The sequence below is a fragment of the Equus caballus genome, chromosome 2, assembly GCF_041296265.1.
Source record: "Equus caballus isolate H_3958 breed thoroughbred chromosome 2, TB-T2T, whole genome shotgun sequence".
NCBI classification, from domain to species: Eukaryota; Metazoa; Chordata; class Mammalia; order Perissodactyla; family Equidae; genus Equus; species Equus caballus.
In genome coordinates this window covers 6426800-6454566 of record NC_091685.1, presented here as the reverse complement: position 1 = coordinate 6454566, position 27767 = coordinate 6426800, and the positions used below count along the sequence as shown (strand labels likewise).

At 48.2% G+C, this 27767-nt stretch overlaps 2 protein-coding genes across 14 annotated transcripts in view; one reads left to right on the top strand and one right to left on the bottom strand.

Annotated features, from left to right (window-relative positions):
- The window catches only part of ZYG11A (zyg-11 family member A, cell cycle regulator), a 78390-nt gene extending 74955 nt beyond the window's left edge, over positions 1-3435 (top strand). For all 6 annotated transcript variants that reach the window (XM_023629875.2, XM_023629866.2, XM_023629876.2 and 3 more), the window contains one exon: positions 701-3435. In XM_023629875.2, the coding sequence (XP_023485643.1) occupies positions 701-864 (164 nt within the window). In that variant the 3' untranslated portion in view covers positions 865-3435. The remainder of the gene's footprint in view (positions 1-700) is intronic.
- Positions 3423-27767, bottom strand: ECHDC2 (enoyl-CoA hydratase domain containing 2). Of its 8 annotated transcripts, none has more exons than XM_005607046.4 (11): positions 27209-27767; positions 19198-19265; positions 19042-19129; positions 16038-16124; positions 15235-15282; positions 14877-14969; positions 13341-13397; positions 12938-13125; positions 6391-6441; positions 4911-4958; positions 3423-4063 (listed from the first exon to the last, which is right to left on the bottom strand). In XM_005607046.4, exons 1-11 carry the CDS (start codon positions 27339-27341, stop codon positions 3986-3988), a joined length of 939 nt encoding a protein of 312 aa, XP_005607103.1. In that variant the 5' UTR covers positions 27342-27767; the 3' UTR covers positions 3423-3985. The 8 variants fall into 8 exon arrangements, with proteins under 8 accessions (XP_005607103.1, XP_005607102.1, XP_001493430.2 ...); XM_005607045.4 differs by having other exon boundaries at positions 19198-19280; positions 27209-27442; XM_001493380.5 differs by lacking the exon at positions 15235-15282.

The following is a 27767-nucleotide window of genomic DNA, read 5'->3' as shown; positions in this document are numbered from 1 at the left end:
CAGCTCAGGAGTTCCCAGAACATGTAGGCGTGGTGTAAATTGAAACCCTGTACCTGTTTGGGACTGTGGTTATGAATTCTCAGGAAAGACTTCTCTTCACTCCTATACACCCACCTAGAGCCCAAGCCAAGATAAAGATGTTTCATTGTCTTATTCCTTCTTTTGTCTAGCCCTTTGACGGACCAGCTTTATGCACTGATTTTGCTTCTAACTTGCTAACCTAAAATCTCAATTCCTAGATTATTGAAACTGACAGTCCCTTTCTGCCCCAGGATAGCTCGAGGTTAGCTCACATGAGCTTAGGTGCTTTCTGCTCTTTGTGTCTCGCTCTTGGACACTTCCTTTACTCTGTACACTCAACTGTGCATTTAAAATTTTTTTAGTTACATTTTGTCTAGCATCTGGTATTTTCAGGTTATCTAGCTCAACATACTGCCTAAACTTGAAATGTGTATTATTTTTGTGATAGAAGATATTCGAAGCATAGAGTTGTCTGGAAGTAAACATACTAAAATAATCATCTCTTCTCACTACACAAGGCAAGCATTATTTAAGTTTTGAACTGACTCATTTTATCTGTTAAATCCTGTGTCAAAGAGCTTTCAACCTTTGTGCTCTTTCTTTAAAAAAGTGAATGAGTGTTGGGGATATTTAAAATGTTGATTTCTTCATCAAGTTTCTTTGCCTGACTTTCTTTCAGCCAGCAAATACTGCAAAATGTTAGTGGAAGAAGAAGGATTGCAGCTTTTGTGTGACGTCCGGGAGCGCAGTGGAGCAGATCCCCAAGCACAGCAGATTGCGGCCTCCATTCTAGATGACTTCAGAATGCATTTTCTGAATTATCGGAGCCCCCCTCTGTGTTGAAGGCCCTTCTTAACCTAAGGGCCTTCAGAGATGCTCTGTTCCTCAGCGTCAGGTTTGCCCTGTCAGCAAGTGAATCTTGAAACCAGTTCTCATTGGAATTTGTGAGTTGGCCACCTCATTGGCCTTTTATTGTTAATTTTCTTCACGTTACAAAAGGTTAGATTTGTATGTTAGCCATAATCTCAAATCAAGTTGGAATCATTCTAGGAGCATCTCTTCCACAGTTTTGCAAAATCAAGCCCTAGACTCATGGGAAGACCTGTGAGCTTGTGTTGGAACAGCCGTGCCAGTTACTTTTCTCTAGCCCTGGCCAATTTCTTAACTCTGGGAGTTTGTCAGAGAAAGGGGTAAAGAAAGACCTACAGGGAGACCTCAGTATTTATGTTAAATTTCATGTTTGAAAGACTCTCTTGAGTTGTTATTCCTGCTTATGTGAAACCACTGGAAAAGAAGTACATGAAAAAGCTCTGGGAAATTTATACTTATAAATGTCTTGTTTGGAAAGCAGAACTTCTGTTGGAGGGGAGGAAAAAGAAAATTTTTCTTTAATAGATACCAAAGAACCTTCTACTCATGGAGTGGAGGGAAGAGAAATATATTTTTTACAATTTCGGATATTCTACCTTTGGCCTTTTTTCTTCTAGCTTTACTCATTAGACTGAGCATAACATTCTGTGTAATGGGTGTACTGGTGGGGCAAGGTGGGACTTCTGACTGAGCATAGTGTTTAATGAAAGATTACTTGGGAACTGTAATCTCAGTCCCTCAAATTTTTAATTTGACTTGCAACTGTGATCAAAACTGAGAGGAAGAGGAAGGGCCAGAGAAGGATTTTGCCAAAGATTTTAAGAGGTGCTCCTGGGCTGGCACCGTGGTCTAGTGGTTAAATTTGGCATGCTCCACTTCAGCAGCCAGGGTTCAATTCCTGTGTGTGGACCTATACCACTCATTGCGGCCATGCTGTCATGGTGACCCACTTACAAAAGAGGAAGATGGGCACAGATGTTAGCTCAGGGTGAATCTTCCTCAGCAAAAAAAACAAACAAACAAACAAAAAGAGGTACTCTTAATCTAGCATGGAGATAAGAAAAATATGAGCTCTTCTGAGAACCGGCTCAACCACAACGTAGACCATCAGAAGCTTTTGTCTGTGCCCTCTGCAAACCTCCTCTGTGGAATCGAGTATGAACTCCTTTCTTGTCTTATTTTTGACAACTAATGAAAACATTTGCCATTCATCTGTTTGTTTTTTAAAGATTTTTTTTCATTTTTCCTTTTTCTCCCGAAAGCCCCCTGGTACACAGTTGTGTATTTGTAGTTATGGGTCCTTCTACTTGTGGCATGTCGGATGCTGCGTCAGCATGGCTTGCTGAGCAGTGCCAAGTCCACGCCCAGGATTCAAACCGGCGAAACCCTGGGCCGCTGAAGCAGAGCACAGGAACTTAACCACTCGGCCACGGGGCCGGCCCCTGTTTAACTTTTTCAAAGAACATTAGTAGCATATTCTAAGAGTAGATTTCTGTGCTTTTAGCTAGCCAGACTCTTAACTGGAGTGTTATGTACCATCTTTTGGAATCAAATGAGGCTTGTTTTTATTCTAAACCATATTCCAAACTGTTGCTCACCAGTGTCCCACTGAATAAGGGGAATTTGTAACCTGCCTCCTTCTACAGTCCTGAAACTCTGCTCTGTTTTCTCCCATTCACTCTTCATGATTCCGAAAGGCTGTCTTAGTTTCCTGCCCTGGGTTCTGGTACTTTGGAACATTCTGTTAGCAGATACTAGCCTTTGCTAATGTGAGGATGTGGTGGGAACTAGTGCCTGTTAAGGTCCAGGTCTACGCTAGGCACCTCTCCAAGCTTTGTGTCGTTCCCAACAGTCCTCTGGGGTAGGTAAGTTTGATTCTCCCCATTTAACAGATAAGGAAAAGGAAGTTCAGTAAGGTACTTTCCTGGATAGTGATAGTGATAGCTCGTGCAGCTGGTGCTGACTCTAGAGCCTGGGCTCTTCTGTGTTACTCTCCCTTCCAGGAAGTGAGCACAACCGTGGGGCACGTTTCCATTTAGCAGCAAATCAGCAATGTTGTTGTTATGTATCCATCCCCATGGCTTAGTGACTCTAGGCCAGGTGTAGGCTCAGCAAACTCAGGCAGAGCTCAGATCAGTTAAAGAATGACTGCAAGGCTACAGCTTCAGATGTAGCCTTCTCTTCTGCTGCCTTGGTACAGGAGCAGGGCTACTGAGACTAGTGTGCGCATGTGCATGTCAGCCCTGCTTGGTTTCTCAGTATGTCATCCCCTTGCTCACTTTTGCTCATGCTGTTGCCCTCGACCTTCCTCTTCTTTGCCTCAAATGCCTATTAATCCTTTAGGTTTCAGCTCTAATGTTACCTGCCCAATTCCTGACCTTCCACTCTCTCCATTGGTTAATCGCTCCCTTCTTAGTGCTCCTGAAGGGTACTTAATGTGACTGTCAAAGATTTACCCTCTAGTTTATAAAAGGTTTTCACAGCGATGATTTTGTTTAATTATGAGAAGAATACTACATTAATAATAATGCTTATTGAACATAAGGTGTTTTATTTATTTTCTTTTAATCTTCACAACAGTTCATTTTGCAGATGAGGAAGCTGAGGCACACCGTGAGTAACTGGCAGAGAGCCGGGATCTGCAGTCTGATTCCTGACACCTGCCCAGCCACCAGGGTTCCCTTGTTAGCTCTGTTACAGAGGGAGGAACTAGGGGGTCCTTACAACCTCTTGCCATCTCTGGTGAGCACCTGATAACTGAGAGGCAGAGGTCGGGCTGAAAAGCCAACAGGACAAAAGCCCAGAGGGGTCTATTTTAATCCTTAGTTTATCGTTTGAGTAGGGAGAGGCAGGTCTGCTCCAAGCAAACCCGACTGCAGTGACTATCTAGACAGGGTGAGGAATAATGAACAGTAGGTGGCATGGTCAGCACATTAATACCAGGCCCATGCCAATTATTTTATATCCATCATTGTCCTTGTGTGGAAACTGAATCCCAAAGAGGCAAAATGATGAAGGCAGTCACAGTGCAAATTTTCCTTCTGGATCCTGCCCTTGAAAGCGTGCATCTCCCGTGCTTAAGGTTAAATGGGAGTCACTTGCCAACAAATTTGGGAGGCCGCTTCTCCCTGAAGGCTGCCATGCCCTCTAGCCGGTCCTGGGTGGGGATGTTCTGAAACAACATGCAGAGTATTAGTTTCAGGGGAGAAGGACCAGAGACTAATAAAGACTTCCTTAAGCTTGTCCAGCCCATGGCAAGGGCAGACTCCGAGTCTTTCCATTGTTTCTGGACTTGTGTTGGGCCATGCAAAGGTTTGGGCCTCACTGGCTCCTTGGTCTCCAGGGGAAGGCAGGCCACCTCTCTGTCATCCGTGGCCTGTCACGTTAGCCTCTACTTGCATACTGTTTACATTCCTCCAGAGAGCTCGCAGTCTCTTGCAGCAGTCTGATATGAAGCTGCTCAGTAGAGAAGAAAGATTGGGCTTTGCAGTGAGATGTGGCCCTGAATTCTTGTGTGTTGCTAGTTCACACTGGGTCCTGTAAGTCCCAGACCCCCGTTCAGGAGTATTTTGGATATTTGTTAACCTGGAGATCAATATTTTTGACTCAGTGAGGAGGCAGGGGCCAAATAGGTCAGCCCCAGGTTTACTGCCCCACCATCGAACATACACGGCCTGCAAGCTATAACCAAGGCCTTGACATCCCAACTCCAGCCTGGCCTCTCCAGCGGCCACTGGTACAGAGACAGCAGAAGCCATTCTTCCTCTCTATCAAATGTGATTCTCTGGGCACTAAGTGGGCCAGGATGCACCACCATTAGATGGCTGAGGAAACAGTCCCAGAGAGAAGCAATGTGGTTCCCTTGGGATCGCCTCAGGCTAATTGTGAGGAGGAGGTGGCATAGAGTCTGACTCTTAAGGTTGGGAGGAACCTACTAAATTGGTCACATATTGCTCAAGATCCCCCACTCTGACCCAGCCTCTGCTTACAAGCAGGCAGGGACTGGAGCAGCCACGTACCTGGGCATAGCATATCCCTTCAATGGCCATCCCTGATGCAATGTCCACCTGCAAGAAAGAGGTGCCTGGATCAGCCTGACCTTGTCCAAGTGCATTTGCACTGGGAAGCAGCCCGCCCTACTGCCTACACCTTTCTTTAGTGTTCATGGATTCCTCCAGCAAAGAGTTACGGAAGTTTACTGTATGCCAGTCCGCACGAACCGAGATGAATATGATAAGGAGTCTCTACCTGGAGAGGGAACACCATTCGAAGCAGCGATGAAATAGCGCTGGCACGAATGGGGCTGTGAGAACAATGGGGAGGGTTGCACACAGCCTGTAGAGCCAAGGAGAGCGGGCATGAGCTGTGCTTGCACAGCCTGGGTTCCCACCTCCCCATCTGGCTGCCTCAGTGTGCCTCCTGTCACCCCTGTTAGTGAACTTCGCAGGCTTCCCTTACCCTCAGGAATAAGATCCTGGGCCTTTTATGACCTGGCCCCTGGCAGCATGCCAGCCTCCACTGCCCAGTGCTTACTATTACTACCACTTGTAAGCACTGTTCCAAGAGAAGTACCGTGTGTGTCAAACTCACTCACTTTGCACAACAAGGGTTATTATCTCTACTATACAGCTGAGAAATCTGAGGCGTAGAAAGGAAGGTGAAATGATTTGTCTAAGGTCATAGGAGCATGTGGAAAAGCAGGTCTTTGAACCCAGACAGGTCAGCACCAGAGCCCATGCCCCTAACCTCCATGTCACGTTGTCTCAGTCACCTCTTCCTCCCATTCACTTGAGTGGCTTATTTATATACCTCTGTGCTATTGCTCTTACTTTTCCCTTTGTTTTGGAATTCTCATTCTTTTCAAGGCCCAACTCTAGAATACATTCTCTGACCCAGCACTGCCCAGTAATACCATAGCCATACATACAGTGCAGCTCCAACCTCTTCAGGGTGTCTGCTTGGTACCCTTAACCTTTTATTAGTGATTTGTGTCTGTACCTGCCCCCCTCCCCACCTTGGGAGCCGTGACCATATTTGACTCATCTCTGTGTCCCAGTTCACGGCTCAGGTTTAGATTCAGTGTGTGGTGACTGAATCGATGAGTGAGTTGATGTCTAGGGATAGATTTGTTGCACCCAAGGCACCCTGAGCCCTGTCCTTGAGGCCACATTACTGACCACAAGCACAAATGCAAGAGCCAGTCAGACCTGAGTTCTTATTACTCACTGGCTCTGTGACCCTGGATTCTGATCCTCAGTTTCCTTCTCTCTCCGAGACAGAGAGATGAGGATAAAATGTAATTCGGGATGTCACCTGGTCAAACTTTACATTTTGTAGATAGGTAAACTAAGGTACAAAAAGAGAAGTCAGACTCAAAGTCTGTTGGAGTCCAGTTCCTGAGTGCTTTCCAGCTGTGCTGTCAGTCTGAGCTGTGGAAGCACTGCCTCGGCCACCCCACTGACTTTAGTGGACTCCAGTCTTGACCCAGAGCCCTCTCACCTCCATTCCTCGGTCGATGGCTACTTTGCTCAGCCGCACAGCGATGGGGGCCTAGGAAAAAGGAAAAGCTTGGTTGAGGAGGGGATCAATGCTGATAGGGCTTTGAAATACAGAGGCACATAGCTCCTTGGTGGGGGAGAATCTGGACAGGGAGGCAGAGGTCTGGGTTGAGTTCCAGCTGTTCTGCTGACAAGTGTTGTGTTGCATTAGCATTAGTACCTACTGCTTCTCAGTTGATGTTCGTTTTCTCTAACCAAGGAAACCTGACTCTCTGGGGTTCTTGGCAGTTAATCCATCCCTCCAACATGCACAACATACTGCAGTTGGCGAAGTATTTCCCACTCACAGGTTTGTCTGATGGTGCTACCCACCCTTCCAGGATGGTGCCATCTTTAACTGAACCTCAGGGAGGTGAAGGCCACACTGATCCAGTGAGTCAGTGGTGAAGCTTGGATGTGATTTGCAGTCACTTTTCGCACTGCTTTTCCATTCCTGTGCCCCTTTCATCTCAGCAATTGCCAGCCTCCCCTGCAAGCAGGTTTCACCCACGCAGAGGAATGAAAGGTCAAGATTAGGAACTTGGGCTTTGCAGTCTGACAGGCCTGGGCTGAAATCCCAAGGGGGCATTTTGCACGACCGCTTGGAAGCAAGGGAATCAAAGTGGCTCTCTTTGCTTCACTGGGCTGACTTCCAGTTCACTCGCACCACAGCAGACCTGGCGCCCCAGCCCCACTTCCAGGCAAGGAATGTGTTTAGTTCCTACACCATTTATGTGGTATTATTTGAAGTTTTTCTAAGTAAGGCTTTATCAGAAAGATAATTTTTTTTCTTTTTCTCCCCAAAGCCCCCCAGTACGTAGTTGTATGTTCTAGTTGTGGGTCCGTCTGGCTCTGCTGTGTGGGACGCAGCCTCAGCGTGGCCTGATGAGCAGTGCTAGGTCCGCGCCCGGGATGCTGAGGTGGCGTCCCACATAGCAGAGCCAGACGGACCTACAGCTAGAATATACAACTACGTACTGGGGGCTTGGGGGAGAAGGTAAAAAAAAAAAAAAGCTGGGAAAATATATTTGTGATACTTAAGACAGGTGAATTTCCTTGATTTACAGAAAACTGGTATAATTTTTTAACAAAAATTCACAAAGGTGAAAAGATGATTCACAGAAAAAGAAACACAAGGGGTGTTCAGCTTTACTCTTAAAGAAATGCAAATCAAAACAGTGAGGGGCCCCTTTTTACCTCAGATGGTAAACAGTAAAATGTTGGTAATGCCCAGTGTTGCTGAGATTCAGGAAACAGGTCCAATCATGTGCCACATGAGGACATTTTGGTCAACAATGCACCACATATATGACGGTGGTCCCGTAAGATTAGTACCACACAGCCTAGGTGTGTCGTAGGCTGTACCATCTAGCTTTGTGTGAGTGCACTGATGTTCACACACAACCACAACAGAATTTCCTGATGACACACTTCTCAGAACATACCCCCATGGCGAAGTGACGCAGGACTGTATTTGCCTACATTATTGATAGAGTAAATTGGTACAGTGCTTCGGGAACGTAATTTGGCAAGAACTGGCAAATGTTAGATTTAGATGTGTTTGCTCTTTTTTTTTTTTTTCTGAGGACGATTAACCCTGAGCTAAGATCTGCTGCTAATCCCCCGCTTTTTGCTGAGGAAGACTGGCCCTGAGCTAACATGCGTGCCCATCTTCCTCTACTTTATATGTGGGACGGCTGCCACAGCATGGCCTGTCAAGCGGTGCCGTGTCTGCACCCGGGATCCGAACTGGCGAGCCCCAGGCCGCCAAAGCAGAACATGCGAACTTAACTGCTGCACTACCAGGCCGGCCCCAATGTGTTTGCTCTTTGATGTTGCAACTCCGTGTAGGAATCTACCCTACAGGTATACGTCTAGAAGTATGCTAAGAGGTACCGAGTTTTTCACTCCAGCTATTTTGCAGTAGCAAAAAGATGTAAGCAACGTAAGTGTTTGTCGTTAGAGTGCTGGTTAGTAATGACGGCACGTGCGCGCCACAAATGGAGAAGTGTGTGGTTGTTTAATAGAGCGAGGTCGATAAGTGTTTGCTGAAATGGGGCACTCTCCAAGTAGTAGGTGAAAAAGCGAGGTGCATACTAGTCTGTATATTATCATTCCATTGTGTGAAAGGTGTTAGTATGACACACCTTTGGGGAGAAGGGTCAGGAAAATGAGAACTTTACTTGTTTTCTATTTTCCCATACTGTTTGAATTCCCCATGCATATTTTAATGTCGTGTTTTTAAATGTCTTAGAACTGGATTAGACTCTACAGTGTTCCTCGTCCCCTAAACCGTCCTTAAAAGGAATTGAGTTACTTAGATACGTGAGTACAAGGGGTCCCCCACTATCTGAAAGTTCGCTTTATGCCACTTCACTTTTACCAGACCTACATTAGTACCTGTTTTCACTAACTGAAAGGAATCTGAAGAGGATTTTAGCTTTTCCGATAAAAGGTGAAAAACGAGAGTGTTCAGCGTTTATCTTGCAGCGAGCTGCTGCAGACGCTAAGCAGTCGAGCACACTGTGCTATTTCAAGCCTCCGCGTCAGCCCAGCAGATGACAAACCTTGACCAAGGCCAGCAGACACAGAAGGTGTGGCCGTTAATGCCCTGCCTGTGCCGATGGATTGAGATGTTACTAGATGCCCCCTTCCTGCCTCGCCCCCATCCCAGTCTCCTGTACCTCCCACCACCCTGACCTCAGATGAGTCAGTGTAACCCAGCATCACCACTACCACCTCCTCCCAGGCCTCCAGTGTGTACCGTCTTCCCGACTCTGGTAAGAGAAACTACACTACATACATGCGTTATTTCTACTTTAGACAGGCCGTATATTTGTCATCATTCTGGCTTTCACCACATGTTAGCGTAATTTTAGGTATTATGTGTTATTTGGCATGATTTGGTAGGTTATTTTCTGGGTATGGGAACACTCGGAAATTTTTCTCACATAAATTAATGGTCATTGCTTCTTTGCTTTACGCCATTTCAGTTTATGAAAGGTTTCATAGGAATGCTCTACTTTTGGATAGTGGAGAAAACCTGTATATGTACATAATTTGTATTCTTATATATGCAATGAAAATTTCTGGAAGAGTATGCAAACTGTTAACAGTGGTCATCTCTGGGGAGCGGGACTGGGGAATTGAGAGGTGTTGGGTGACCAGCAGTCCCAGTTTGCCAGTGATGAAGGGCTATCAGGACATGGTACTTCACTGTCAACTGGGACGGCCGCAGGCAAATAGGGTCACTTGCATTATGCTGCTTTTGATGTTTGCCTTATATATATATATATTTTTTTCTTTTAATACCAAACACTTTATTTATTTATTTTGGTGAGGAAGATTCACCCTGAGCCAACATCTGTGCCGCTCTTCCTCTATTTTGTATGTGGGACGCCTCCACAGTGTGACTGATGAGTGGAGTTGGTCTGCGCTCAGGATCCAGACCCGCGAACCCAGGCCGCTGAAGTGGAGTGTGAGGAACTGTAACCATTGAGCCGCGGGGCCGGCCCCCGCCTTATGTTCTTAGTCTTCTATGCTCTTTGATTTCCTTGTCATGAATAAGTACTACTAGTATTTAGATAACTACCTAATAAACTGACTTCTCACCAAAGAAGATTAAAAACTATATAGATATGTTTTCTGTGTGTTGAAAACATACATATTTGTATGGATATATATATGAGAATTATTAGGAATATGATTGATAATTTCATGTTATTTGGAAATGAGAACAGTATGTTCCCTCCCTTTCTTGTTCAAGTAGAAAACATAGCCAAATCCATATTCAAAGGATAATGGATATTTACTATTTAAGGGGGAAATTTGAGTGTCAAGTTGCAGACCTTGCGTTTATTGACAATCTTTTTGGGGTTCTAATCTCTGGACCCGTTTGCTTTCCTAGTCTTGGTGGTTTGTCACTAGGGGGCAGCCATCTACCACACCATCCCTGGCACTCACCCCATCTGGGAACCTTCTCATCCTGGGCACCTAGTGACTCGGCTGGAATTGAAGGTTTGTTTTTCAGGTTGCATCAGAATGTCCCACCATCGGGATTAGTGATGGTAGTACTAGGTTTTGGTATGCTAAGCTACATTTAAGTACTGTAATACTACTAATTACATTAGTGGAATACAGTTATTGCAGTATATTAAAAAATCTGAAATCTGAGTCGTCTTGAGATCAAGCTCAAAGACCCAGTTGTTAAGTTTCTGCAAAAAGACAAACCCTCCAGTCTACAAGTCTTGCTAGGTAGGCCACCTCTGTGGAAGTGCCATCAGCCACTGCCTGAGTCACTCAGCTGTATGTCACTTCAGAGGCTTTCTGAGCAAGTGTAGTAGAAACCTGACAGCAGGAGGCCGTCCAGGTAGCAGCATCGTACTCTCCATTTCTATGTGATGAAATCAAAAAACCAGGAAGACACAACAAATACTTTCTTTTAAACCAAACTATCAGGTTTTAAAAGTTACAGTCCCTGCTCTCAAAGACCTCAAAGTTATAAAAAGAGGTAGGATTATTTAAATTTAAGGGAGACAGAAATTTTTTCCAAAGTAAAATACTTATTTTTATGATTAATTCAAGTAGTTTTATCTGTTAATAATATTAAAATGATAATACATGGTTAACATTTTTATAGACTTATGTTTTAACTTTGTTTTGTAACATGTTTGTAAATTTTTATATTTGAAATACATTAAATATTGAGTTTTACCGTTTTTAAAATTTTGTACATATTCTGCACTCTTTATAATAAAGGACCAGTTCTTATTTGTATTCTGTATTATTGCAGTCACTTTTTGTGACCTTGATAAGCAAGTCACTTAACCTTTTTGGGTCTCTTATTTCACAAATATAACAGGGATAATCAACTCTACTGGATTGTTCTAGTAGTTGAGACGCTAGTAAAGTACCTAGGATTGTGTCTGGTGGATGGGCAGTGCTCCATATGGGCTAAGTCAGTCAGTATTTATTATAAATTAGTAAAATCTAGTGCCATTTCAGCTGCTTTCATATCTCCTTTTTGCAGGGGAAGATTCACCCTAAGCTAACATCTGTTGCCAGTCTTCTTCCTTTTTCCCCCAGAAGCCCCAGTACATAGTTGTGTGTAATTGTGAGTTCTTCTGGTTCTTCTTTGTGAGCTGCTGCCACAACGTGGCTACTGACAGTTGAGTGGTGTGGTTCTGAGCCTGGGAACTGAACCCGTGCTGCCAGCGTGGAGCGTGCTGCACTTTAACAGCTATGTCATCAGGGCTGGCTCTGCTCTCATATCTTTCTGGGAATTCAGGACTTCCCTCTGGTCCTCTTAAGGTAGTGAGAGGCCGGCAGAGCCTTGGAGACCCCCTCAGCCCAGATCCTGGGTGTCCTGCTGAAAGCTTTGGGCTGGCAGCTGGTGGAATTACACCTAAGCAGAGCCTAAACCCACTCCCTGGGTCTGTAAACCTTTTGGGAGACTATACGCAGAGGCTGTTGGAGATTTTTAATAAATAATGGGTCCTGGGACTGAGTGGTTAAGTTCCCGCGCTCTGCTTCAGCGGTGCAGGGTTTTGCCGGTTCAGATCCTGGGTGCAGACCTAGCACTGCTCCTCAGGCCATGCTGAGGTGGTGCCCCACAGAGCAGAACTAGGAGGACCCACAATTAGAATATACAACTATGTACTGGGAGGCTTTGGGGAGAAAAGAAAAAAAAAGGAAGATGATTGGCAACAGATGTTAGCTAGGGCCAGTCTTTTAAAAAACAAACGAATGAACAGAAATAATGGGTCTTAACACATGAGCTACATGACGTATTTCGAGCATTTCTTCACCGTGCAGTATGGTTGGAAGGATGGGCTGGTAGTTCTTGATCTGCTTTTGAATCTTGCTTTGTGTGTTTTGGGAACATTTTAATGCAGTACCATCCAGTACAGTAGCCACTAGCCCTCTGTGGCTGTTAGCGTTTGAAATGTGGGGAGTGTAACGGAGAAACTAAATTTTGTGTGTGTGTGAGGAAGACTGTCCCTGAGTTAACATTTGTGCCGTCTGCCTCGACTTTGTCTGTGGGACACTGCCACAGCATGGCCTGACAAACCATGTGTAGGTCCACTCCCGGGATCTGAACCCGTGAACCCCAGGCTGCCGAAGGGGAGCCTGCCACCACTACACCACCGGGCTGGCCCTGAGAATCGAAATTTTTAAATGTAAATAACTACATGTAGCTAGTGGCATGGACAGCACAGGTATAGAACGTTTCCATCATCTCAGAGTTCTATTGGACAGTGCTGTTCTGAGGACTTGCAAGCCCATTTGAGTCCAGTCCCTCAGAATTCAATTTTCACTTTAACTTAAAATTTGAATTAATTTAGGGTACAGGATGGCTGAATAGATGCAAAAACTCCAGAGAGGATTAATTTTATAAGTCTGGGTAAATGGATCTCATCCAGCCCCACAGGACACCTGCCCCCCAGGCTCCCCACACACGCATCCCTCCTGGCACAGGCCCTCCCTCTGGGGCTGGGCTACCACCGTACCTGGGGCAGGATCTCCTGGGCCAGTGCTCGTGCCCTGTGGTAGGCGGCGTTGCCCTCTTCATTCTGGACCACGGCATGATTCACCAGCCCCAGGACCTGGGCCTGTGTCCCACTCAGTCTTCGGCCTGTGAAGATGAGCTCCTTTGCCAGGGCCACCCCCAGGCATCGAGGCAGCCTCTGAGTCCCTCCTGCCAGGATGGAGTCGGGATGGTGAATCCATGCAGGAAATGGGAACCCAGAGAAGGCCCAGCCTGGGAGTCAGCCAAGACTTCTCACGGGAGCAGATCCTGAGTTAGGACGGAGAGGCATAGCCCAGAACACAACGGCAAAAGAGGAGAGCAGGGATGTACCCTAGAGTGGAACTGAGCAAGTAGCGAAGGATGGGTGCTATGCATGAGGTTACCTGCTCCTGGGAGAAGCCCTCGGGTGGTCTCGATCAGCCCCATGACAGCCGTGGAAGCTGCTTAAACAGAACAGAGTGAAGCCCTGCCCCTGTCCTCCAGCGCTAGTCCCCGCGGAGAAGAGACACCCACCTCTGGGCTCTGCTTACCCCTCCAGCCAACTCCTTCCCTTGTGGTCTGGCCACAGCCAGACCTGTCCAGACTCTGCTTTTGGAAGAGCCTTAGCCTGCAAGTCAGGAGGCCCAGGCCCTCATCCTGCCTCCCCTACTGGTGGGGGTGTGTGTCCCCAGGAAAGGCTCTGAGCCTCACAGGTGGAAAAAATGATTACCCTTCTGCCTGCTTTGGAGGGCTGCTAAGGATTACATGAAGCAATGGTTCTTGGAACAAGGAAGGGGTTTCTTTCTGGAAGGTTCCCAATACCTTTGTCGGTTAATGTATTCTCTGTCTCATGCACCCCTAGCTCTGGCCTGGCCAAGAGTGTCAGTGACGCCTGCGCCCATCACAGTTATTCCTCCCAGCTTTTCATCAGCCTGAAATTTCCCTGTGTTCCATTCTGCATCCTCCTTCCGAGTTCTGCTTCCTCTGAGTTCCCACCCCAAAGGCTTCTCTCCTGAATTTCCTCAGCACAGGCCATCTGAGCTGTGCATTGTGGGCAGGAGTGAATGGCCATTACTCCTGCGGCTGAGGGGTTTACAGTCACTCTCTCCTCCACCAAACCCTGCAAGTTAGTTGCCCTAAACATGGGCAGTGAGAAGCAGAGTTGCAGCTATGGCCTGGCCTGCCCTGCCCTGGTATTTTGATAGTTTCTCTCTGACGTGTATCGTGTAGATAGAAGCTCCCTCCATGCTTGGATTTATACCTTTTTGAATATTCTTCCTGGGATGGCAGGAGAAAGCAGTGAAGGGAACAGAGTAGCACCATGATGGCACTCAGACTTTTTGTAACTGCCTCCGGGAAGGGTGCACCTAACCACCAAGTCGGTAAGGTTCAACAGTGGTCAATTATCTCCATCCTCTCCCTCCACTCTTCAAAGCTCAATTGCTCTGAACAAGTAACGCAAACCTTGGCTGGTGCCAGTGACCCAGAGGACAATGTTCCTGCCTGGGCGTGTTTGTGCTGGGCTGGGCTGGTGACTGATGGCCCCCATGGCTCACCTTTGTTCAAAACATAATATGTGAAGCTGGCTTGGACAGAACCAGAGCTTGCACAGTTAACCTTTGCCCTTCTCAGCCTTCCCCCTCTGTGCTCTCTTTTCTGTCCTGTCAGCACTTTCTCTGGGGTTGGTAGGAGCCTCCCTGAGATGAGGGAAACCGTTCTGAGAGGTGATGGGTACTACAGCCGTGGATGGCTGGGCCAGGAGGGGAACCAGCATCCGCCTGAACTCCCTCTGTGTACCCCACCTTGCCTTTAGTTCTGCTGTTGAGCTAAACCAAGAAAGCCAAGGGCAGTGGCTGACTTTTTGCAGAATCCCCAGACTTAACCCTGTTTTACTCACCCTTCCCTCCCCGCTGTATCCCGCCTCTCCCCCTGCCCAGTACCTGCCACTCGGAGGTCACAGGCAAGGGCAAGCTCCAGGCCTCCGCCCAAGGCAAACCCATCCAGAGCTGCAATTGTGGGTGCAGGGAAGGCTGCTGTGGAGGTGAAGAAGGGCTCAGCCTGCAAGGCCCTGGCAGGACCAGGACAGGGGCTCAAGGTTGGGGAGGGGCTAGCTGGTTGGGACAGAGGGCCTCATTGGTTCCAGGTTTGGGGACCTCATGTGGTACCTCTGCCAGGTTATCTTAGAAGTCACTTTTCCCATCTGGGAAAGTTTGGGGTCAGCTGGGGAACTGTAGTGGGGAGATGGGCTGAATGATCCCTGCTCATGCCAACTTTCCTGCTCTCCTCCCTGGGACTGACCTTTCTGTTCTCCCTTCTTGTTCTGTGTGCCAAGCCGTGTGCTGGGTGCTGGGAACACAGAATTGAATCAGACATGGGGAAGGCAGACATGTAAACAGGCAGTGATGACCCATGGTGATCAGTGCTCTGATACTGGAAGCTAGGGTGATGGGTCAGGGAAGGTTTCCTGGAGGAGGCGGCACTGGTGGTCTTAAAGGATGAGTAAAAAGTTCAAGTAGGGGGCTGGCCCGTGGCTGAGTGGTTAAGTTTGCGCGCTCTGCTTCGGCGGCCCAGGGTTTCGCCGGTTTGGATCCTGGGCACGGACATGGCACTGCTCATCAGGCCATGCTGAGGTGGTGGCCCACATGTCACAACTAGAAGGACCCACAACTAAAATATACAGCTATGTACTGGGGGTCTTTGGAGAGAACAAGGAGAGAAAAATTTAAAAAGTTCAAGTGGTCAAGAAGAATATTCTAGGCAAAAGGAACAGCAGTTGTCAAAGCCTGAAAGCACGCTTGGTGAAACTTGACTCCTCTGGGATAGCCAGGTTTGAACCTTGAGGGCACAGGCGTCGGGGGTTAGAACTAGAAGGGTACAAAAACTGAAGAGCCAGAACTCCCTGTTGGAGAAATGCTCTCTGAACTCTCTTGTCACCCTCCTCCTTGTAGAACCCTTGTGCCCATCCCTCTTGGGAGAGTCATCTGTCTCTCTCAGAGCTCACAACAGAAACTGTCCTCTCCTAGAGTAGAGGATGGTGGGTGCAGTGGGGCTGGGGTCAGCAGTGCCCCTGAATGCCCTCTGCCCCGCTCCAGGGCCCTCACCAATCTCAGTCATCATGCCTCGGAGTCGCTGGACAAAGACCTCCACCTCCGCCTCACTCATCTGCTCCCGCTCCTTCAGATCCGCACCTGCAGATGGGGAGGGGTTGGTGATAGCCCTTGGGGAATGACCCAGTCCTGAATCCCAGGCTGTTAAAGGATCCACAGCAAAGGAGACTTGAGAAGCAGCCAGAGAGGAAGAAGAAATACCAGGAAAGCTCGGTCACGGAAGCCAGGGAGGAAAAGGGAAGGTGAGGGGTCAAAAAAACGGGAGATGCAACCACGACAAAAAGATAAATGGGACATCATCAAAATTAAAGACTTTGGTGCATCAAAGGACACTATCAAGAGAGTGAAAGGACAGCCCACAGAATGGAAGAGGATATTGGCAAATCACATATCTGATAAGGGATTAATATCTAGGATTTATAAAGACCTCCTATGACTCAAAAGAAAAACCCACTGAGGACAAAGGACTTGAATGGACACTTCTCCAAAAAAGATGCATAGATGGCCAATAAGCACATGAAAAGATGGCCATCAGCATTAGTCATTAGGGAAATGCAAATCAAAACAGCAATGAGATACCACATCACACCCATTAGGATGGCTATCCACAAACAATAGAAAACAAGTGTTGGCATGGAAGTCGAGAACCCTGGTACGCTGCTGGTGGGAATGTAAAATGATGCAGCCACTGTGGAAACCATTTTGGCAGTTCCTGAAAAAGTTAAACAATTAGTATATGATCCAGCAATTCCACTCCTAAGTATATACCCAAAAGAATTGAAAGCAAAGATTCAAATAGATACTCCACACCAATGTTTCTAGCAGTATTATTCACAGTAGCAAAAGATGTAAACAACCAGTGTCCATCAGCAGATAGTTGGATAAACAAAGTACAATGGAATATTGTTCAGCCATCAAAAGGAAGTTAGTTCTGATATATGCTACACTATGGATGAACCTTGAGGACACGCTATGTGAAATAAGCCAGACACAAAAGAACAAATGTATGATTCCACTTGTATGAGGTACCTAGAATGGGCAAATTCATGGAGACAGAAAGCAGAACAGAGGTTACCAGGGCCTGAGGGGGCAGTGGGGTGTTGCTTAATGGATACAGAGTTTGTTCGGGATGATGAAAAATTTCTGGAAATGGATAGTGATAGTTGCACAGCCTTCTGAATATATTTAATACCACTTAATTTTATACTTCAAAAGGGTTAAAATGTGAATTTTTTGAAATGTATATATTTACCACAGGTTTTTTTGGGTGAGGAAGATTGACCCTAAGCTAACATCTGTTGCCAGTCTTCCTCCTTTTGCTTGAGGAAGATTGTCCCTGAGCTAACATCTGTGCCAGTCTTCCTGTATTTCGTACGTGGGACACTGCCACAGCATGGCTTGATGAGCAAGGTGTAGGTCCATACCTGGATCTGAACCCGTGAAGCCCAAGGCCACCAAAGCAGAGTGCACAAACGTAACCAGTACTTCACCAGACCAGCCCCCCAGTTTTTAGAATATTTAAAATAAGGGGCCAGCTCAGAGGTGCAGCGCTTAAACGTTCTGCTTCCGTGGCCCGTGGTTCGCAGGTTCAGATCCCGGGCGCGGACATGGCACCACTTGTCAAGCCATGCTGTGGCAGGTGTCCCATATATAAAGTGGAGGAAGATGGGCACGGATGTTAGCTGAGGGCCAATCTTCCTCAGCAAAAAGAGGAGGATTGGGGGTGGATGTTAGCTCAGGGCTAATCTTCCTCCAAAAATAAATAAAAATAAAATAAAATAACATTTTTTTCCAGTTTTATTGAGAAATAATTGATGTACATCACTGTATAATTGATTATTTTTTAAAAGGTGGGGTCACTGGGGTCCAAGGAGGCTGAGAGGGCAAATAAGATGAGAACTGAGAAGCAAGCACAGGATACAGTTGCATGGAGGTGGGCAAGGACCTTGGTGAAAGTAGTGACCATGGTGGGATCATCAAAGGGCAGACAGCAGGGGCCTGAGGAGGGACTAGGGGGTGAATATAGTCCCTTCAAGTCCTAGACTATAGGAAGTCAAAGCTGGGAGAGCTTTTGGAAGTCTGATTAGTTGCAGCCCCTCAGTGACAGATAAGGAAACTGAGGCCCAGAGAGGGGCCGGGAGTAGCCCAGGATTCCAGAGCAAGTCAAAGGCAGACCCAGACCTCCTGTAGCCCCCCTACTTCCCCGTGCTTGGCTGGGATAGTGAGGAGTGGAGCTAACATGGCTTGAAGTGACCTTGATAGAGGAGGTCGGACAGAAATGGAGCCAAAGGAAGAGGCCAGGGCAGGGCGCATTGTCAGTCTGGGCAACTGGGTTGGGCAGGCCTCAAGCCGGCCTCCGTGATCCCAACAGCTCAGACCTAGAGACCGAGCCACAGCCCCTTGAAAACGCCTCAAAACCATGCTCCTCGCCTACCCTCCACGCTCCTCCTGCCTCCCCAGTGACCCTGCTGCCCCTCCCCAGCCGCCCCAGAGCTGGTTCTTAGCTCAGCCCAGCTCTCGTTGACTGGCTTCTCTTTGTGGGCCTGGGATGTGGCATTGCTCATCTTTGAAGTGGAAATTCATGGCGCTTGTCCTGTTGGGAGGACAAATGGTGCAGGGCAGTGGAGAGCTTTGGTGACAGGGACCAAGATCTTGTCAGGGGGACAAAGGGGCACAGACCCCCATTTTGGCCGCTGACCTTGTGAACATCTTTGGACTCAGTTTCTTCATTTCCTCAGTGAAGGGTCAGTATAGAGCATGGTGTAGCAGAAAGAACAAAGATTTGGGGGTCAGAGAGGCCAAGTTCAAATAGCGTTCTATTCTACTTCTTACAAACTGTGTAAGCCTAGGTAAGGAATTTTACCTCTGAGTCTTTGGGTTCACATCTGTAAAATGGGAAGAGTGAGTCCCAAGCTAAAGCTGCCCTAAGTTCTCCCCCAACGCCTGCAGGCTGCTGGGAGCCCTGCTGGGCCCTGGGCGGCCAGGGGAGGACACCCACCTGCACAGAACACACCCTTCACTGCACTTCTGAAGAGCAGGACACGCACTTGCCGGTCCTCCCGCAGCTGGGCCAGAGCTTCCAGCAGCTGCAGAGGAGACCCAGTCAGATGGAGCCCAGCCCAGCCCAGCCCACCTGGTGCCTGCCCTTTCTCACCTCTCTGACGAAGACGTTCCCCAGGGCGTTGCGGGCGCGCGGTCTGTTCATCAGAATCTCCGTGATTCCTGCAGGGGACAAGGCTGCCTTGGGTGAGCCAGCTGGCCTGCTCACCCCTGGGCTGGGGGCCTGGAGACAGGAGGCCTGAGTTCTGGACAGCCTCTACCCTTGAGCAGTGTGACTTGGGGCAAGTCACACACGCCCAGGGCTCAGTTTTCCCAACCATAAAATGGAGAGAGTAACCTTTACCCTCTCTGTCTCAGAAGAAGTGGAAGGGCTTGTGAACCGTGGAGTAACATGGGCAGAGGGACAAGAATGACCACCGCAGTGGTTCCTGCCTGCTTCTGCCACTGTTGGACACCCACACCTTCAGTTTCACGGCTCCCTCCATTATTCACTTCGCAGCCAGGCTTCTTCCTCTGGATGAGTTATATAACAAGTTCAATGAGTTCGAGAACAAGGCAAACGCCCTGGTAGCCACCACCTGGAAATCGTGCATGCTCGCACTCAACCATAGCTCCCCTTTCCCCGAGTAACAGCTGCTGACTTGTATGGTAAGCACTTCCATGCATTTATTTACAATTTATCACCCAAATGTTACCCCTAGATGTAGTTTACAGTTGCTAATTTTAAAAAATTTGATGTGCCTTTTAAAAGCTCATTAAAATCCCCAGGTTCTGCCTCTACCTGTGTCTTGCCCTCAAAAGTTACTTATTAAGGAATCTGGGCATTTGACCTGTAGGGCTTCCTGCTGCCTGGATTTTTCTAATTGCACACTCATGGGGCAAGTCAGCCAGGTTCCTCTGTCCGGGAATTTAGCCACTAAATCCAGAGGCTTGAGCACACTCGTGTTCTGTCCCCTTTGGCAAGAAGATAATGCCTGCCTGCCCTGCGTGATGTCCTTTCACCAGCAACCGCCAACCTTGTTGAAGGGGTTTTCTGTGCTCATTTAATCACTGTCTTGCCTTCCATTCACTGAAACCTGCTGCAGTCTAGCTCCCATCCCCATCACTCAGTGGAAACGGTTCTCGCCAAAGTGACCAATGCAACCACATCACTGACCAAGGAGCATGCTTCCATCCAGGTCCTAGCCTCGGAAACAGTCAACTCTGCTGACCGCACACATGCTCCTCCTCGGACAACTCTCTGCCTTGGCCTTTTTTTTAAATAGACAAATTTTTTAGAGCAATTTTTGGTTCACAGCAAAACTGATAAGAAAGTACAGAGAATTCCCTGCCCACCCCCATGCATAGCCTCCCCCAGTATCGACATCCGGCACCAGAGTCGTACATTGTTATGATAGATGAACCTACACAGATGTGTCATTATCGCCCAACATCCATAGTTTACATGGGTTCACTCTCAGTGTTGTACATTCGACGAGTTTTGACAATGACTAATAACACGTATCTGCCTTGTGGCCCCACGTCCTCCTGGCCTTCCTCCTACGTCTCAGCTGATACCTCTGCATTTCTTTTTTAGGTTTTCTTATACCCATTTTTAAAAATTCTTAATTCATTTATTCAACATATATCTATAATAAGTCCTGGGGATGTAATGTACAGCCTGGTACTTTAGTTAATGATACTGGATTGTGTATTTGAAAGTTGCTAAGAGAGTAGATCTTAGAAGTCCTCATCACAAGGAAAAAAATTTGTAACTTTGTGTGGTGATGGTATTAACTAGAGACATTGTGCTGATCGTTTTGCAGTAGATACAAATATTGAATCATGTTGTATACCTGAAACTAATATAATGTTATATGTCATTTATACCTCAATTAAAAAACCCAACTCTTGCAAAAGTAAGATAACACAAAAAGATATACAAATGGCCAATAAGCACATAAAAAGATGTTTAATTTTAGTATCAAATGAGAGTTTTAAAAAAGCGTAATGAGGTAAGACCACACACTCAGTACAATGACTAAAATGCCCGAAAATAAAAACCAAGTGTTGGTGGGGTTGGCCCCGTGGCCAAGTGGTTAAGTTCGCGTGCTCCGCTGCAGGCGGCCCAGTGTTTCATTGGTTCGAATCCTGGGCGCGGACATGGCACTGCTCATCAAACCACGCTGAGGCAGTGTCCCACATGCCACAACTAGAAGGACCCACAACAAAGAATATACAACTATGTACTAGGGAGCTTTGGGGAGAAAAAGGAAAAAAATAAATAAAATCTTAAAAAAAAAAAAAAGTGTTGGTGGTGAAAAAAATAAAAACTCTACATATCTATCGAACAGGTCTAATATATAATAAATTGTGAGCGTTATGAGTTATGTAACAGTGTGGCCCTCAGGGTGCTTACAGCTGAATACGATTAAATTATAATACAAGGCCATGGGTGAGGTAAGTACGTGAAGTACCACACGATTACAGATGGCAGCTCATGGACCGAAACATTTGAGCAAGGTGAGAATTAGGTGAAAATTTTCATTGGAGGAGTGAGGTATGGTGGGAAAAATACTACAGGTAAGGGACCACGCAATTTTTTAATGTCAAAGTTCCTGAAAGCTCAATCCAGTATCTCTTTATTCAGTTATTTGTACAATCGTGTATTTGACACATGCTGGCCTCTGTACTAGACTCTGAGCCAGAGACCAGGGCAGACGCGGTCCCTGTCCTCAGAACCTACAGTCTAGCAGAGAAGACAGATATTTAACAAATAATCACTGTCTGTGATGAGAGCACAGAAAAAAAGGACAAGAAGGTGGGAGCTATAGATGGGCAAAGGGTGTCCCCTGGTATAGAAGGTCAGCGACTTCTGGAGGGGGAAGTGATCTGTAAGCTGAGAGTTCAGGTGAGTAGGAGTCAGCTAGGCAAAAGTTTGTGTGTGTGTATGAGTGTGTGTTGGGGAGGGCAAGCCCGCCCCAGGCAGAGGGAGCAGCACCGATGAGGGCCCTGAGTGTGACCGGGCGGGGAACCGTAGGACGGCTCTACAAGATTTGTAGAGCGGGGCCACTTAGGGTTTTTCGGCTGGACCTGAGAATTAAACTGATATAAAACAGACTAACAGGAGAAAAGCATACGAATTCATGTAAGTTTTACATGACACGGCAGCCCTCATAAGGGGATGAAAACGCCCCAGAAATGGTGGAACCTACATGCTTTTATAATGGGTTGATCACGAGAGGCAACTGTGGAAACTCAGTAAACTGCAGGGGAGGCTGAAGGAAGACAAGGATTATTCTAGCAACGTCTGTACAGGGTTCTCTTGGCTTCGATTTCCTATCGAAGAATGTTTCCTTTCTCCTGGTACCAGGAGGGCATCTTTCACATGGGAGTTTTTATCTCGTTTTCAGGAATAAAAGGGGAGATTAGAATGCCGGTCGTTCATCTGCTGTGTTTTCAAGTGCCTTAGCTCAAAATAATCCTTACACCAAAGTGGTATATTCTGAGGTGGCCATATATTCTGCCACCTTTCAGTGCCTTCTGGAACTGGAGTTCAGAGCAAAGGGAGAGCCGCATGAGGTGGAGCAGAGTCAGGAGGGCCTGCACTGCTCGTCTGCCCCTGCCGCTCCTCCCATGCGCTGTTTGCCTCCTGTGTCCCTACAACTGCCCTGCCTACCTGGCCAGCCCAGAATTCTCTGCGCTCCAAGCCTGAATGTCCAGCCGTGCACTTGACTTCTCAACAGCGTGTCCAGACATGATCAGTCTCTCCTGCTCCCTTGGCGAGGGAATGACCTGTCACCCCAGAAGTCTGTCCTATTGCCTCCCACTTCCTCACCCCCTGAGGCCTGCCAAGTCAACCTCTGAAATAGATCTCAGATCTTTCAGCTCATATCCCTCTGTGCAGCCACTAACCTGCTGCTGGCTCTTTCCTCTATTACGTGGGTCACCCGACTGGCCCTCTTGGACGCAGTCACGCTCCCCCTCCTCCCTCCACTTTCATTCCTGCATTTGAGTCAGAGTCATCTTTCTAGCCCAAATGTGACCAGGTCTCTCCTCTCTCCTTTTCATCAAAATAAAGGCCAATCCTTAATGCCACCCACAAGGCCCTCCACAATCTGGCCCTTGTGCCCCGCTCTGGCCTCAACTCACTCCCCTAATCTGGGCCAGGTCCTGGGGAAGAGACACCAGCTCTGGGCAGGGGCTCAAATACTTCTATCCTTTCTCAGCCGTTTCTCCTCCTCTAAAATGTCGGGGGTGGACTAGAATAGTATTTATCAGTCCTTCTGCCTTCAAAGGCCCCTCACTATTTTCTCCCAGAGTCCTCAGCTTTGTCTGTGGAACAAGCAGTATTTATTAAGATGGCATTCTCAATGTGAGTTGATCTGAGACACAGAGAAGGGCGAACGAAATTTCAGGGCTCTGAAGGGACGAGTTTTCAGCCAGGAATCAGAACTCTGGTCCAGGACAGAGAACTGTAACAGTCAGGCTGGGTGGGCTTCCTTGGCCTCCCCAGAAACCTTCACAGAGCTCTTTGAGCCCAGCAGGCCTAGAGGTCCCACAGAGGAACTGTCCCCAAGGTCTCTTCCAGCTCTGGTGCTCCAGAAGAGACAATGCTGCAACTCTGGGGAGGAGAACCTGGCAGATACAGAGAAACCACAGCAGGGGTTTATGGAAACGGTCCCGGTCCAAGGTCACTGTGGCAGCAGACCCTAGAGCGGCCCCCAGGTTCAATCCTGGATAATCCCCTTCCCTTGAGTGGGTAGGACCTGTGAATTGCTTCTTACCATCAGAATACAGCTAAGGTTGTAAAATGTCACTTCCAAGATTAGGTTCAATTCTACGGTGTGATGACGTGTTACCTCAGTGATTAGGTTACCATATAAAGACTGTCTTGCTAGTGCACACTAGAGAAACTAGTGGACCTATGGAGAAGGTCATGTGGCAAGAAACTGGGCAGCCCCTAGGAGTTGAGTGGCCTTCTGGCCAATGGTCAGCAAGAAAAGAGGACTTCAGTCCTACAAACACAGGAGGTGAATTCTGTCAATAACGTGAAGAGCTTGGAAGATCTCTCCCCAGTCAGGCCTGTGATGAGACCACAGCCCCAGCCAACTCCTCAATTGCAGCCTGGTAAGACCCTGAAGCAGAGAACCCAGCTAGGTTGGGCCTGGACTTCTGACCTACAGAAACTCAGATAATCTGTGTGTTATTTTAAACAACAAAGTTTGTGGTAATTTGCTATGTGGCAATAGAAAACTAATACAGTCATGACGTCCTGGGATTGACAGAAACTTTCCTCTCCTCTTTGCTTTCCTCTTCTGTCTTTCCTTTCTGACTTACTCTCTCCCATCTTTAATCTTTATCTCCCTCTCTCAGAATACTAGCTGCCAAATCTTAAGGTGCTTGGCTTAAACTACAGCTCAGTTACACACCAGCTCCATGGCCTTGGCAAATTACTTTACCCTTCTGCCCTTCAATTTCCTAGTCAGTAAATAGAAATAATAAGAAAGTTGTTCTGAGGATTAAAAGAGATAATACACATAAGTGCTTAGCCAGAGTTTGTAGGTACAGCGAGCAGGGAAAATGCGCAGATGCTGGGGAAAGTCTAGACCCAAAACAAGGTATGAACTCCACGCTGGAAGCCCTGAGGAGCCAGGCAGGGCGTCTTTGGCTTTCATTCATTCTTCTGACAACATTCAATTTGCACTACCACATGTCGGGCCCTGGAGAAACAGAAGGTCTCAGCCATGGGCCCTGACTTCTTAGTTGAGCCTTGATTCTCAGAACATCGCCCTTTCTGCGCCCCAGCAGTGGGGCTGGGTCTGCACTGCAACCTCCCCACTCTTACCAAACCCACCATGCCACTGGCTGATGCTTTCCTTAGCAGCTGACCTAGGGTGAGTTCCGTCTGGATGGCCTGGATCACGGGCTAGGTGATGTGTGTTTAACAAGCTCTTACTACATGGAAGGGAAACTGAAGCCCAGAAGAGAAGAGAATTTACCCAAGTCAACAGCTGATCCCAGCTAGCAATCCTCACCCTCAAAGACCTAACAACCCATGAGGGAGACAAGTCCAGACATGTGGAAAGTAAAGGGACAGGAGGGGATGGTAATTCCAGCAGGATTTCCATAGGGAGAGAGGAAAGGAGACGACCCAAGTCAGGGCATGGCTAGAAAAAAACACACAGCTGGGACAGCTTAAAAGAACCCGTTGGTAGAAGAAATAAAATGGAAAGTTCAGGTTGTGGTGGAGAACCTCGAACGCCCTGCCAAGGAGTGGAGTCGAGCCATAAAGAAGAGTGCAGAGTGGTTAACAAGCCAATCCCATTTTCAAGGAAAACAGGTAACATGTGACATTGCTCTGGTGCCATCAGCCCAAGTGGAAGGCAGAACCTGTGGCTTCTAACATGAACATCAAATGACCCCGAATCATTTTGGGGAGGTGGGGGAGGCATCTCCTGCCTGAGTCTCCTCCCTGCTTCTGCTTGGTTTCCTCATTTCCTTCTCTCGATGACTTTCTCCTGCCTTCTGTATGCCCTCTGGCAGGGGCAGAGGCTTAACCTGTTGATCCTTGTTATTTCTGGATAAAACATTCTGCTGTTTTTAACTGAGCCCTAAGGTCTATGACCCGTGATGCTTTTTTTCGCTGATGTACAAGTCTGTGTTTTGAGTAAATGAATCACAGAAGAGGCAGTGATGACATGATGTCTGAGAACACAGGTTTTGAAATCAGACCTTGGTTCAGATTGCATAACTTCACTGTGCCTGTTTGTTAATCTATAAAGCGGGGCGAATAACTGTCTCAAGGCAAGTGCTGTTGCCAGTTTGGCAATGAACTAAGCATGAGATTAAGAGGTATTCTCTAAGACCCAGCAATCACACATGGCCAGAGAAATTCTCAAGTGATGTAGCTGGACGCTGGCAGCCCCTATGTGTCCATCAAAAGTGGGGAGGCAGGGGCCGCCCGGTGGCGCTGCGGTTAAGCTCGCACGTTCTGCTTCGGCAGCCCGGGTTGGCCAGTTCGGATCCAGGGTGCGGACATGGCACCCCTTGGCTCACTATGCTGTGGTAGGCGTCCCACGTATAAAGTAGAGGAAGATGGTCATGGATGTTAGCTCAGGGCCAGTCTTTCTCAGCAAAAAGAGGAGGATTGGCAGCAGTTAGCTCAGGGCTAGTCTTCCCCCCCCCCCCAAAAAAAGTGGGGATGCACACTAGAGCCTAGTATGCAATAGCAGGGAGCAAGGAACTAGATTTATATGGCAAAGCTGCTCTTCAAAACTTAGTATCAAGCAGGGAAAAGGAAGAAATAGGAGCTGTATAGTACACTGCCGGCTGTGACAATTAAAACTTCTACACAAACAAAGCTACATCAAGCGCAGGGAGGAGGGGTTGGGACTGGGGAGAAAAGAAAGACGAGAGAAGGGCTTTGCCCTAATGGCAACGTGCAGCGGACTGAGGAGCGTGTGCAACCCCATCAAATGCACTTGTCCAAAAAAAATCCACCACCACCACGATGCGCAATCGAAAGTGTTTTCTGCGTGTGACCCGTGCGAACTTTGCCCTTTGAGTCAGCGGGAGGCAAAAGTCAGCAGCCGCAGGGCCGGCGCGCACGGTGGAGCGCCCCGCCCCCCCCCCCTCGCCCCCCCCCCTCCGCGGCCCTGCACAGCGAGTCGGATTGGCTCCGCCGCCTCGGCCCCCCTGGAAGCCTGCCCGGACCCTTGGCCCAGGAGAGAAATCGGCCTTTCAGAGCTCCTGCTGGGGGATGGGGGGCGCTAGTACCTACTCCTACCCCTGAGCGACTCTTCTCCCCTTCCTCACAGCCCCAGGCCACCGAGTGGGGAACTGACGGGACCAATATTGACAGTCTCACCCCAACTAGGGTCGGGGCGGTCAGTAGGTGGTCACCCACCTTTCGGGCCTTAGGGAGTCTTGGAGAGCCTAGACTGGGATGCAGGAGATCTGGGATCAAATCCTCAAGCGCACTGAGCGACCCGCCTTCCCCCTGCTGGTCTCAGTCTTCCCGCGGGCAGTGGGCGCGCTGGCCACCTCTCCGGCCCGGCAGCGGCGCCCGGCGGGCCCTGCTCAGCGCGCCCGCGCTCGTCCCAGCGCTTCCTGGGCGCACTTACCTTGGTCCGGACCCTCCAGGGCGCGCACTTGGATCTCCCGGCCCCTGGCCGCCCCATCGGAGGCGCAGCCGCGGGTCTGAAGGGGCTTCCAAGGGCGTAGGAGGCGCAGGGCGCTGGTCAGGGGGCGCAGCATCGGGGCGCAGGCTGGAAAGAGGCCGCTCGGCCACTTCCCTCCGGCTGAAAGTTCGCAGCTCGGCCGCGAGGCCTTCGCAAACTGCTCCACCTATGGGCCGAGAGGCCCACGCCGCTCTCTGCGCCTCCTGGAGACCGGGAGATCGGGGTAGAGGAAAGCCCAGCTCTGCTGTGTGGTTTGTGTCAACCTCTCTGAGCGTCAGTGTTTTAATCTGTAAAGCGGGGCTAATAGTAGTGGCTACTGTCAAAGATAACGAAAGCCGGACCTGAACTCAGCTCGGATTTGTACACAGGTGACTGGGGGTTTTAAAGGGAGAATGAGGGGATAGAGAGGTGGATGAGTGGGAACTGTAGAGTCGAGGGAGTGAAAACTTCCAAAAAGTGGGAAGCGGGGCGGGGTGGGGGTTAGTCCGCGTGAAACCCATCT